Source organism: Crocodylus siamensis, chromosome 2 (genome assembly GCF_052110815.1).
Source record: "Crocodylus siamensis isolate JL-2025a chromosome 2, ASM5211081v1, whole genome shotgun sequence".
NCBI classification, from domain to species: Eukaryota; Metazoa; Chordata; order Crocodylia; family Crocodylidae; genus Crocodylus; species Crocodylus siamensis.
The window spans coordinates 164,699,425-164,713,041 of NC_143396.1; the positions used below are offsets into that span (position 1 = coordinate 164,699,425).

Sequence of the window (13,617 nt, forward strand, 5' to 3'; positions counted from 1 at the left end):
AAATATTAGAAGGATGGAAGCCACCAGAATGGAAAAGAGCTTTTAGTGATACTGCATTTGGGAAGGGTATAACTAGGATATAATTGATGGAAATTGAGAGAAGGGAAGGTTAGGGCTGGATTTCAGAATACTCTTTCTCACAGCATAGTGTATTTGGCTGAAGAACAGCCTCCCAAAGGGAAGTTGGAAAAACAGTCACTGGTGACATTTAAAACAAGGAGAAAATACTAGAACATGTACAGGAAGGATCAGGTGGAGTAAGGGATGGGGAAGCCTTCTGCAGACATTATGTTCAATGGCCAAGGTTTGCATTAAAAATTTTAAATATTTTACTGAAACTAACTTCTCAGATTTAACTCACTAACTCAACATTTCATAGTACTTGGATTCTAATTACTAAATGATATGGAGTAGACTTACGTTTTTTGATATCTCCTCCCCAGAGGAGGACAGATAGTATATTTGTGTACTTTTATTGCGTTAATTTTTCAAAGGGCCCACAGTGGAATCATTATTTCCTTCTAGGAAATAGGTAGAATGTAGGACACTGTTTCACAATATGATTTGCATTAAAAAAATTCTGTCCCATAACTCTGGTATCCTGTACATCTTTGATTTTCAGGTAGCATATAGGGGCACTACCTTCTGTGGCTATGTTGGCTTATGGACTGGACAAAGTCCGCACAAGTTTACAGTCTCTGGTAATGAACGAGGTAAGCCAAGCATACTGCCTATAGTTAATGCCAACCATTGTACCATGCTTTAGGGTTATTGGTTGTAGCCATGTTGGTTGAAGGACATAGGCAAACAAGGTTCTTTGGGTAGATGTGATATCTTTTATTAGACCAACTAAATAGTTGGAAAAACATTTCTTTGTGAGCTTTCGGGCACAAACACCCTTCTTCAGGCATAGGGAAAGTCAACTAAGTCAACTTTCCCTATCCCTGAAGAAGGGCGTTTGTTTCCGAAAGCTTGCAAAGAACAATTTTCCAACTATTTAGTTGGTCTAATAAAAGATACCACATCTACACAAAGAACCTTGTCAACCATTGTACCACTGCATTGCAATAGTTTAACTTCCCAGTTGTAAATTAAATGGTAGACCATCATTCGTAAGCAGTTCAGTAGAGTGGAAAATGCAGCCATCACCCCATGCTCCTCACCTTTTCTACAGTGGGACAAATGTACTCTATTTCAGCTGGTTTTGTCCTTGTTCTACCATACTGCCATACAAAGATGGCAGCCACTATGGTGAGATAGGCAACATCTCTAATCCTCTGGACATGAATGTACATTATACCTTTTTTTGTCCACTCTGGGTGTGTCTACATGTTACCGTGTGACAACTTTGTTACTGTGGCGTGTGCTATGGTGACATAGTGATCATGTGAATCTACACATGATCACTAGTTATGTCGCCATAGTGGCACACTCCCCACTTTTAGTGCGTCGCTATGGTGATGTAGCAGGGAAATCTTTGTGTGCACCGCCCATACTGCGAACATGGGAACAATGGTTGACAAGGTTCTTTGTGTAGATGTGGTATCTTTTATTAGACCAACTAAATAGTTGGTCAGACCCATAAAAAAAAGATGCATATGGCAGAATGGAAAAGAATAATGACGGCACATGGAGGACATATTTAGCAACAGGAGTTATATGGTTGTGTGTTTCCCTTTTATTTTTTGCAGGTGGTGGTGCATGGTGGGAAAATGCAGTAGCTGCTTTCTTGAATCGAAATTACCCAGTCAGCTGGCTTATCAGAGATGTAAGCATTAGTTTTTTTCCTCCCTTTTCCACATGCTAGAAGCTATTTGCAGACTATAATAACAGCGTTTGTCTTGCCATTTGCATAGAAAATGACTTGGCTACGCAGGCAAGTATATAACTTGTAGAGAAGAGTATTCTCTAGACAGGGTGGGGAATTATTTCAGCTGGAGGGCTGCTTAATTAGTTTTGGTGAGCTGTTGAGGGATGCAATGGTAGCCCCACCCTTTGGCAGTTGCCTCACCCCTGGTCACCGTCTTCAGACTGGGAGTCCTGCCCTCTAACCCCCATCCATTGCCATTGGAAGTTCCTCTGCCTTGACCCCAGAAGTACTCTCTTTGGGAAGGGGTTGCCATCTTGGAACCAGAAAAAAAAAAAACAATTATGTACTAAAAGTCAAACATCTCCTATAACATATTTTAATTTTATTTCAAAAAATATTTTGTCCTGATTCATGTGTATTTGCCTAGTGTATATAGAAGCGATTGCATAATAGTTCAAAAATAAAGTCTTACACTGGTATATTGTGTGTGGTATGTGTGTTGGGGAGAGTGTGTGGGGTGTGATTAGTGTGGGTGTGTGATGGTTTGGGTGTATATGTGTATGATGGGGTGTCAAGCTTGTGAGGGCATATGGTTGTGTATGGGGGGGTGGGCAGGGGGTGGGTGCATATGTGGAGGGGTTGGGGTATAAGGGAGGGTGGGGGGATGTGGGGACCCCCCCTACATACTGCCCCATGAAGCCCAGCCCCCACAAGCAGTGCCAGCACCAGCAGGCGACGGGCCCTCAAGGTGCTCATGGTCTGTACAGGTGTCACTGTTTGACAGCATTTGGCTCCAGCTGGTTCCAGGACCTGCATGTGGCAACAAGGGGTGTACCCAGGCTGGCCCACCTCTATTGTGTCGGGCTCATGTGCAGCTCCTGGGACTCGTGCATCACCGGGAGAAGACCTGCTTGATGGAGATGGCTGCCTTCCCCCCTCCCTGCTGCCACATGCACCTCCCAGGACTCCACCAGAAGTGGCAGGGAGCCCCACTCCCTGCTTCCTGGTAGAGTCCTGGGAGGTGCACACGGCAGCAGGGAGCAGGGAAGGCAAGCTGGCGCCATTGCATGGGGCTTCCCCCGGTGGTGCGGAAGTCCCAGGAGCTGCACATGAGCCCCACGCAATAAAAGGTCTGGCTCTACTTCTTGCCACGACATGCAGCTCCCAAAATGGGCTGGAGCCACACGCTGCCGGGCAGCTGTGCCTGCACGGGCCACAAGCACCCAAGGGCCTACCACTTGCTGCTGCCAGCAGCCAGGGCTGTGCACCATAGAGGGAGGTATGTGGGGGTGTCCCCCCATACCTACACACCCACCCACTGACCACCTGAGCTCTGCACTCCCACTACCCTGTTAGGCATGGAGTCCAGGTTCCAAGCTCCTGCTATCCCCATCCCCATGCTCAGTGCTCCCACCCAGCTGCAGCTTCTCTACCTGGTGCCCAGAGTGAGCATTGCAGCAGGGACACAAGGAAAAACCATTGGAGGCTAGGGAAACCAAGCAGATCCCCTGGCGGCAGCAGCAGCAGTGGCCCCACACAGAAGCTCAGCATGCTGGCCAGGGCTGGGGTCCATCCATGCATGAGAGTGGGAGCAAAGTGCACAGGCTGGGTTGAGTACAATTAATTGGTGGGTGACCACAGGCTGGATGAAATTGCCTGACAGGCCAGATCAGTCCACAGGCCATATTTTGCCTGCTCCTGCTCTAGACAGAGCCATAAACTCTCATAAAGGTGGTATACGTGCAGACAATTCCTGTCCTACAGGCACTTGTTGTAAAATAGCCAATATTGCCCCCATGTTTGGTTTGGAAAGACTCCCTTCGCACATGGCAAGATACATTGTAAGGTGCTGCGGTGTATAAATGAGTCTGCCAAGCAGTTATACTGTTAGTTAGACATCGGGCACGTCTCCAGATGCTCTTTAATGCACAGTAGACTGTTTTACTGCACATTAAAGCATTGCGTAAAAACTATGACATTATGGTAATGCAAAATAAAATAGTCTACTGCACATTAAGCATCACTAAAAAAGCATACAAAAATGCTACTGCACAGTGCAGCCTAATGCACATTAATTTAGTACCTCATTGCAGGTACTAAATTTAATGCACATTTGTGTACATACTTTAGTCCTTCGCGGGCGAAGACAACTGCATCCAGTGTGGGGAGGGGAAGAAAGAAGAGAGAAAAGTGCGAAAGAAAAAGGGAAGGAGAAAAGAGAAAAGGAGAAAGAAGGAAAAGGAGAAAAAAGGGAAGAGAATGAAGGGGGGTGGAGGCTAGGTGACTTACAAGACCAATCTTTGCTTTGAACAGTCTGCTGCAGCAGAGGCTGGAGAGTGATGAGGATTGGTGTTGTGGTTTGTCTTACGGTATCCTTGTCCACACTTGCCGCTGTTCTATGAACCATCAATATGCCTGACTTGCCCACTTGCCCCGTCTTTGATATTGTTATTATTATTAATATTAATTTTAGATATTATTAGTCGGGAAGGTTATTCTCTGTTAGTTCATTCTTATACCCTTTTTATGTGACTCGCACCCAATATGCATATATCATCCAATCTGCTCATCCATATATACACCCGACCTTGAAGTTAGATATCCAGCCACAGTCTGGTTAAGGTCGTTCATTTTTCTTTATTTTTCCTTTTACAAATTCATACAGGTCTCACACACTGTCAGACAGAAGATGTTAATTGCATCTTTTTCTAATGTCACTTACAGTATTAACTTTTTAACTCTTTTGTCATACACAATGTCTTTAACCTTCAATAGCCAACATGAATTAATTGAACTTAGTATTCATGAACAGACTCTACCTACAAATCTTCTCTCCTTTCTTTTATTTCATCAATTTCTTTCCATGTTAAGAGAGATCTTATATCTTCAGATCCCTCTACATGAAATTCTTTTACCTTTAGTAGTACTGGGGTCCACAGTCAGCCTTATCTTTAGCTGATAGTTCTGAATCCTCTTGGAGAGTCAACCAAAACAGTCTCTAACATAGAAGGAGAGTTTTAACAAAAATCCCCTTTTTTCATTTCCTTACAATTACAGATGTATGTCCCACACCTCTCGGATTTTCTTTGGGGATCTGCCCCTCGCTCCATTCTCTCTAGGCACAACTGGGAGCACAATCAGTTTCTCTCCTCCAGGCACAATTGGGGCGTAATCAGTTCTGCTACAGATCCTCTGGGGAATCCTCCTTTGTTCCCCTTTTTTCTCTTTTTTCTTCCTTCCCCGCTGTCGGACCTCATGTCCCGCCACTCTGCTCCGCTCTCAGAGTTTCTGTCCTTATAAGACAGTGGCTCCAGAAGCAGCGCTCTCCGTTTTCTCCGATCGCAGCCATGCTCGCTCCTCCACAACTGGATACAGGAGGTTTTTGTTTTCCTAGCCACGTGTTTCTTTATTGCTTTTGGTGTGCATTGCTGTTCAAAGGCCAACGCTCCATTCTGGATTTGGGACCTCCAGAATGGATAGTCGTGAGCAATTTGCTCCCATGACTCTGGGTCAATGGTGAAACTCTTTAAGGCCACCTTTAGGGCATCCTTGTACTGCTTCTTTGGTGTACCGCAAAAGTGTACTCCATTTGACAGTTCTCCATAGAAAACTTTCTTTGGCAGGTGAGTGTCAGGCATTCTTGAGAGGTGGCCAGCCCATCTTAGCTGTGCAGTATCAACAGGGTGTAAATGTGGGGGAGAGTTGATCTTCCAATCATTTATAAAATCTGCACATTTGTAAAAGCTCATTAGTGCATGTGTAGATGCATCCACTGAGATGGAAAGTGGAGTGCTGAAGGATTTTACATTGTGTTCAGTGAGTGTACCTGCCTAGTCAAGATATAACTTCATCCAGTACTTCTGTTTCAGAATGAGAATCACCCAGACAACCCTAAAACTAGGGAGAGAATGCATTCAAATGTTGCTGGACCTCTACTGAGATAAATCTGTCCTGCTGTTTCTTGGAGTCATGATTCATATTAAACAAAAATGCTTTGTTATCCAGGTAAAATAAGCAGTATGTTCCACTAGTGTCTGAAAGCAGTAGTGTAGTTCGCAGCCTCTACTTCTGTCACAAATACCTCTCTCACATGTCAAACTCAAAAACGTGTTGAAACAGGGCTGTAGTAACTACTTAGTCAACTTGATTTGAAAAAGAAAAATAATTCTTGTTTACTCTTCACAAATGCCTAAGATTGATTTATGGACACAACTAGTTTAATAAGATTGTTTGCTGAAACATTGCCACTCGTAGTTTTCCTGTTCTGCTACAAAGTTCCTCTTAGCAGCTAATCCTTGAACCTCCAAAAGACAGTAGTAATATTTTTATGAAACCATTTCTGGCAGTGTGAAGTGTAACTCATCTATCAGCTAAAGGAATTGTACTTTTGGTTAACAAACTCCACGTTGGTATATCAAGTTAAAATGAAAGTAGAAGGTGGAACATGAGGATCTACAAGAAGATTAGGATTTCAGTGCCCAGCTCCTGTGCTAGCTGTAGAGGAAAAAACACAATTTTAAGCAATGCGATAAAAGGAAAATATTTATACAATGGGATGCAAATCCAACCTGATTTTTTTTCCTGGCTGGCTGTGATTCATATGCTGATACTAGTTTGGGACATCTAAAATGAAAATCCAGATGTTAGCTAGATAATGATAGTAATCTCTGTACCATATGTGAAGAATGGTTCTTGCATAACTTCGGGGGTGGGAGGGAAGCAAACAGTGAGAGAGATTTATACCAAAAAAAAAGAAATTCTGGTCCAAGTAGCGATGCAGATATTGTTAATGTTTTGTTGCATTTTGTTCTTTATATACTGTTTAAGGCATTTGTTGTCTGCCTTTAATTTCACAAACTCTATTTGTTCTTAGTTGCTGCACTGTAGTATTTCTAGTTTGAGTATAGAGGATCATTACGCCTTTAACGGTGAATTTTCTTTCTCCATAATTTCGCCAACACTTAGGCTTGCACAGAGTTTCACACTTACTTTTTTTAGTTTTGAATAGCTCTGTTAGCATCTGAGAGTCATTAAGTTGTGGAACAGATTAACTGGAGAGGTAGTAGAGTCACTGTCATTGGAAGTTTTTAAATACTTAAACAAATGTTAGATAAACACTTATCTGGACTGGTTGAAACAGAAATCACTTGGCCTTGAGCCAGGGGTTGAACTAGATCAGGGATAGGATACCCCCAGCATAGGTGCCAGAGTGTAGCATGCAAGCATATTTTGAATGGTGCTTTGATTGAGATATTCATGGGATCTCAAAGGTGTTAAGACTTAGATTTCATCAAAAGTTACTGGGAACTTGGTGTATAAATTCCTGAGAGAGAGGCAAGGATCTCTTAGGGTGTGTGATAGCTTCACTGATCATCAAAGGCAATCTGCCTGTTCTTCCCTAGTTACCTGGGGGACATAGCCTGCTGTCATAATCCCCCTTTCCGTGGGTTTGCCTCCTTTTTCTCCTGCCACACCTTGGTCTTTTCTTTAGGTTTGGGAAGCAGGTGGCAGGGTTGGGGATTGCCCTTGTTGGATGTTGCTCATCAGGTTTTCTCTCTCAGCCTCCTTCACCTTAGTCCTGGGATGGGCATCCCACGCTGCTACTCTTCCTCTTCTCTCCTCAGCAACTGGCCTTTTCCACAGGAGCCAAGCTTGGCTGGGCATTCCCTGTACATGTAGCTCTTCATTCTCAGGATGGAGCCACTACTTTGTAGTCCACAAGTTCCATTCCCATAACCAGGACCTCAGCCCCTTTTGCTACCCTTCAGGGGCAGTTGGGTTCTCTATCCACACCTCTGCCTCAACCTCTTCTAGGACCTCCTTCCTCCCCTCACAGTCCTGCCACAGACCACCAGAGTAGTCTCCAAAAATATCTGAACCAAAAAAATGATGTAAGTGCCCACTTAACAAAAAACAATCTTCTGCCTTCAATATGGTGGGGGGAAAAAGAAAAGAAAAAGGATCCACAAAATCATATCCTGTCTAATTAGTCTCTATCTCTTAATTCAAAATTTCCCTAACAAGCTGCTTTCCCTCCACCCCCTTTCTTTTTGTCTCTTTCAAATTGCTGGCAGCTGAGCTGTTCAGTTCCCATGTCAGGAACTCCTTCTTGCTAGTCTGCATACCACTGTCCCTGGACACTAACTCTGGTCCCACTTGAAAACTGACCTCCCCTCCAGGTCCTCCAGCAGAGGGTTAAGTAGCCAGGTAACTCTCCCCAGCCCACTGCCTGACCCCTGTGAAGGAGCTGTTAATTCCTTAATTGGTGAGTCACTGTTTCCTCTGTAAGAATATAGCTCTCTATATTCCCGCCTTGGGGTTCCCTTCTGTTTAACCCCTATGGCCTCAGTACCTCTGTTTCTCTTTCTCCCTTGTCTAGTAACAGGGTGGGATAATGTTAGACAAGCTTTTGAATGCAAGACATTCTTCCTTGTCTAACTTTATCCCAAGTACATAGTCCAATAAAAGATATCACCCCAAGAAATCACTGCCGTTCACATAATTTCTTGACTATCGCAGATAGAAACAACATTACTCTTACACTGCTGTGAATTCTTAAGAAGCCTTTAAACAGCCCAGCCTTGATCTTGTTTCTTTGTTCTTACTGGTGGGCCAAATTACTTCAAAAGGACCACATTTGGGATGATCTGCTTGCTAATGAGCAAGGATCCTGGTTTTCTCTGTTTAAACAGTGCCATAGCAAGGAAGGCACTGAAGCAAAGGGGTGCCAACAGGTACCGCCCAGCCAGAGCAGGGTGCAGGATGGAACCGTGAACAGCTCACTGGGGGATGTGGGGACTGGGGAAGTGTGGCTTCCGCTGCTGTGTGCACTCCCAGGCAAGCCTGGGGGGTGTGCCCCCTGAATCTGTGCATGGGGCGAAGGTGGACTGCTGCTGCAGACTCTGCCTCAGGTGCCAGACTTTGTTGCTACAGCCCCTTTCCCCCCCCCCCGCCTTGTCGCACTGAAAAGCCATGATATGCTGGTGCCCTGCCCATGCCATTAACCCTCACTTTGACCCACAGCCCCTGGCCCTGCCACTGCCCCTCACTCTCAACCTACAGCTCTGCATCCCCCCAGCCCTTTTGATGCCCCTCACTCATGACCCGCAGTCTCCTGCCCCCCGCCCCCCCCCAGCCCTGCCGGAGGGGCCCCCAGCTGCCAGAGCTATGGGACCAGGACCAGGGCAGGCAGCCTCCCTCTTCCCCCCAGCAATGCCCAAGCCCTGGCTGCTGCCCACAGGAGGGAGGCAGCGGCTGCTGCAGCTGCAGCAGAGTGCTGAGTCCAGCTCCCCCCATCCCTATGGGTGGCACAGCCAAAGTGGAGCCCATGGAGGCAGTAAGATTGCAGGCTGCCTGCTGTAGTCTCCCTATCCTGCAGCCCCTCCTGTTGCCCTCTAGACAAGCTGCCTGTGACTGTCCTGCTCCCCCAACTGGGTCCCACAGCCGTGCATTCTTGCCCTGGCCCCAGTCCCCACACAGCACTGTGGCTGGGCAGTGCCCCCAGCTCCAGCCCAGCCCCACTCCCTCCCTCAAAGTGGGGGCCTCAGTGTGCCCTCCGCCTCTCCCCCAACCATAGACTTACCTGCAGGAAGCTGCAAGAACTGTTTTTTGCTCTCCATGCTGCCACATGCATGTGTGTGTATATAGATGTACATGACACCCCCTGCCAGATTGCCCTACTCCTGCCTCCCCCCAGCCCCAAGCAGCCCCTTGCAGGCTGTAACTCTGCCAACCTGCAAGGGGAAACCTCCTGTTTCCCACGTTTTTCTTTAAAGGAGAAAATCAACATTTTTTCCATGATGAATGGAAAACCCAGATCCCTACTCATGAGAGGAGGGGTTTTTGTTCTGATTCTATACATGGTCTCAGTGCTTCAGACACTTGAATGCAAGCATCAGTTCAAGTACCTGTTTGATTTCCACACGAGTACCCATGAGCTTAGTTTGCAGTGGGCGTAAATTATTTGTAGGATCATGGCCTAAATCAGAAAGTTTTCCCATATTATGCCAGCCCACCCAGCCTGATCACTATGGCCAAATTTACCCTTTATGTAAATAGCAACCTTTATATGACCCAGCTCCATCTTCCCTTTGAGATATCTTGATGTGTTTTTACAGAACCTCAGCCTGTTGTGCAGTATTTATCCCTTGTGGTCTTGTTTTTCATTAGACCCTGAGCAAGTCTGAAGACTTTCAGTCTGCTGTTTTCAAGCTGGCTGGTACTCCAATCATTGCGGATGTTTATTACATTGTGGGAGGGACTGTGCCCAAAGAAGGTGTGGTCATAACAAGAAATAGGGAGGGTCCAGCAGACATCTGGCCTCTTGATCCCCTAGATGGAGGGTAAGTAGAAACAAATACTGCTCTCTTCCTCTCTTCTGAGCTGCAGTCGGGACTTGCAGAAGAGTATTCAAAACACCAAAGACCCAGGTGGAGGAGTATTTTGCATCTCTGAACAACAACTTAGCAAACAAGTCTTTTGGTGCATAATAAGAATCCATCTCTCCTGTTCTCTAAATGCTAGTTCTTCAGGTTTAACAGAAGTGAAAAGCATTTAACTCCCTTTTCGTCACTAAGAGAGAGAACTCCAAACTCTGATTCATATGAAGCAGAACTGATGAACAAGATTGGGCTGTTGCTACATAAGGTATGCCTAAAATGCAGACCACATGGTGTAGAGATGTATGAGCTAGCTTTAAATGAGCTAGTATGGATACTAGTTTCAGTCTGCCTCCATGCTGATGTGATTTGGCTGCTTCAGATATCTCCCCACTGCAGTGTAGTATTCACTATACACATACCTGGTACATACTGCACATTCACTTCAATGCGCATAAGCCTATTTTAATGTGCATTAAGATGTCACCAAAAAAACTGTGCTATTTAGTTAATGCACATTAAGGCAGGCTAATGCACATTTTCTTAGTACCTCAGGATGTCTGCACATGACCCAGGGAGGCTGATCCGACGTGCTGCAATTACAACATATTGTAGCAGACTGGAGTGTGGCAATTACCATGCTCCATCCAGCCTCCGCATCTTGTGTAACAGCATCCCAGCACTTCAAAATGATGGCAAGGGCACTTTAACTAAAGTTTGTTTGACAAGCTATAGATAAAGTACCCCCAGCACCATTTTAGAGCATGGGGACACTGATACACAAGATGCTCTGGGCACTTTAATTAGAGTGGCTCTTGACTTCAATTAAAGTGTCCTCCACTCCCCAAGCACATATAAAAATGTCCTCACAGTGGAGGTACTAGATTTAATGCACATTAACTGACGCACATTAATGCATGTGTAGACATACCCACTGTACACTAACTCCATTTTTAAGGGCCTGGTCGTGCTCCCCTCACAGTCAGTCGTTTTTTTGTCATTGACTATAATGAGAGTTGGGCTGAACCCTTTTTTCCCCAACCTTCTTAATAATCCACAGACCGTAGTTTCCAGCAAAGGCTTTCATATGTGTTATCTTTGGCTTTGCTATAGGCACGTGAGCTGGGAGACTTTTGAAAGAAACTTTTTTAAGTTCATAGATACATAAATCCTGTGTTGTGTCCACTTTTGTTAGCCGTGGATAGAATCAGCTGAAACTGCTCTTGCTTATCTTTTGTGTGCTTCTTACATAGGTGGTTCCACGTGGAGACAAACTATGACCACTGGACTAGCCCTCCTCCTTTTGATGATCGAAGGTAGGTTTAATTAGGAGCTGTACCTGGCCTTGGCCCCCTGAGCTATGAGTGGCTTCGTATGCTGAGTGTGCAGCTACTCCAGTTTCGGTGGTGTTGCTCAGAAGAAATAAGACCAGTGAAGGAGCAAAACTAAGAGATTCTAAAGGGATCCCTGTCCAGAGCCTTTTGGCTGGAAGCCCAATGCATCATGTGATATCAGAAGGAAACTGGTGGCAAGGAAGCAAGCTTGAACTTCAGAGTGACTGGGGAGGACTTTCTAACAGAAAAGCAACAAAAACAACAAAATGTTGCTTTGGCCAGCCTACCAGTTCATCTGGCTATTTTATGCAAGATGGGAAAAAAGAACTGGTAGATTTAGCGCAATTTTATCCCCAGCCTATGTTAATGCCTCTCTCATACGACAGCATTTGCTTGTCAAATGACATTTTGTTCTTTTCCTGCAGAACTCCAGCCATCAGAGCACTTAATGCCACTGGGCAGCATAATATTAATTTTGATACCCTCTTTCAGGTATTTCCTTTAAATCCTGCATCCTACTGTCTGGGCTTGAACTCAAAGTTTGTTGCTTTGCAAAACTGTTAGAACGTTGTTTCAGAAATGTAATTGCCTTTTTAGCTGGAAGTTGAGAGAAGACAAAAGCAGAGCATTATGATGGAGATTAGTGAGTAAATGGCTCTCACTGGAGGCTTTCTATGATCATTATAAAGTTTGCATGAACCAGGAGCCAAAGTGTGCTGCTAGTTCATTGTGTGACTTTGGGCAAGTAACATGAGCCCCATTTTCCAAATATCCATTAATTCTGGGTGACTCAGGTTTTGGGTTCTTAAGCTGAGACATCAGAGACCCCTTTTCAGTTCCCATTAACCTGTTGACAAAGTGAATGTTCAGCTTTTCAGAAAAGTGGGTTCAGAGTGAACATTTTAGACTAGCGAATGTCTGAAAACTTTACCTTTAATATTTGTACATTTAGCTCTTTTTTTGCAATAATCCAGGAGCAGTGGGAGATGAGAATTGTAAATGTTGAATCATTATGGGCTTTGGCAATGAAGTGGACAAATAATGGTTTTATTTTTTGGCAGATGTGTTAGCATATAGTTTCTTATTATAAAAACCAAAACTAACTTTAATGATGAACTGAAAATTGGCATGCCCTTCACATTTGGACAAGTTCATATATCATGTAAAATGGGTACAAATGAATAGGAAAAAATACCATATCAGTGTGTTTTAAATCTTTTGGTTTCAGGGGGGACCATTGGCAAAAAACTTTATTTGCTAAAAAGATACTTTATAGCAATTTATATGTTAGAGGTATTAAAACTGTGCTTTGAGTTATGACATTTAGCACTTACATGGCATTTAGATCCAAGATTTTAGTTTAATCTTTAGTTTTTGTGCATTAGCGGTAAAGGATTTTGGAAATGTGTGATGCCATACTATCCAAGGGACACATTTCCAAACTAAAGTCCTCTCATTCAGAGTGGATTCCCAATGATTATACAGACCAGAATTACAGGCCTTGATACAGGACCTGTATCTAGAGAGGAGCCCCCTTCCTTCTAGGATTCTGTGAACAGAGGCCATGTCTGCATGAGATGCTGACTGGCAGTAACCCAAGTTACTGCACAGTAGCACCAATGAATAGCATTTTTGTGGTACTTTCCACTACTGTGCAGAAGTCTTGGGCTACTGCATAGTCAACCTCTTGTGTAGAGAAGTGGCCAGATGTCCTTAAATGAGGGACTTTGGAATAATACAATTGCATTCTGATGTCTGAATGAAGGGCTTACAAGGAACAGAGATGGCTGGCCTCTGCATAATTTCTTAGGTATGAGCCTAGTTATTTAAAAATTAAACATATTTGGAGAGTGGGGATGGTAGCTGAGGTCTGTGTTAAATTCAGGAATTATGCAAAATTGTGCATTAGAAGAATAGGGCAATTTTTGGTTTTGTGGGTTTTGTTTTAAATAACTTAATCCTTGTGCTCTATCTGCTCTATCTAAAGCGCCTTTTACAAACTTTTAACCATCAGAATGACAGGTTTTTCCATGTTCTTGTACAGGTATTATCAGTGAAGCCAGTCTTAAATAAGTAAGTATTGTGCTTAGAAACA

The 13,617-nt window shown here is 44.3% G+C and overlaps 1 protein-coding gene across 3 annotated transcripts in view; it reads left to right on the forward strand.

Annotated features, from left to right (window-relative positions):
* Positions 1-13,617, forward strand: part of NAAA (N-acylethanolamine acid amidase) — a 31,225-nt gene that overhangs the window by 13,191 nt on the left and 4,417 nt on the right. For 2 of the 3 annotated variants that reach the window (XM_090032035.1, XM_090032034.1), the window contains 6 exons: positions 623-713; positions 1,692-1,768; positions 9,980-10,152; positions 11,442-11,504; positions 11,948-12,014; positions 13,567-13,595. In XM_090032035.1, the coding sequence (XP_089888161.1) occupies positions 623-713; positions 1,692-1,768; positions 9,980-10,152; positions 11,442-11,504; positions 11,948-12,014; positions 13,567-13,595 (500 nt within the window). The remainder of the gene's footprint in view (positions 1-622; positions 714-1,691; positions 1,769-9,979; positions 10,153-11,441; positions 11,505-11,947; positions 12,015-13,566; positions 13,596-13,617) is intronic. The other variant, XM_090032036.1, reaches the window with a different exon arrangement.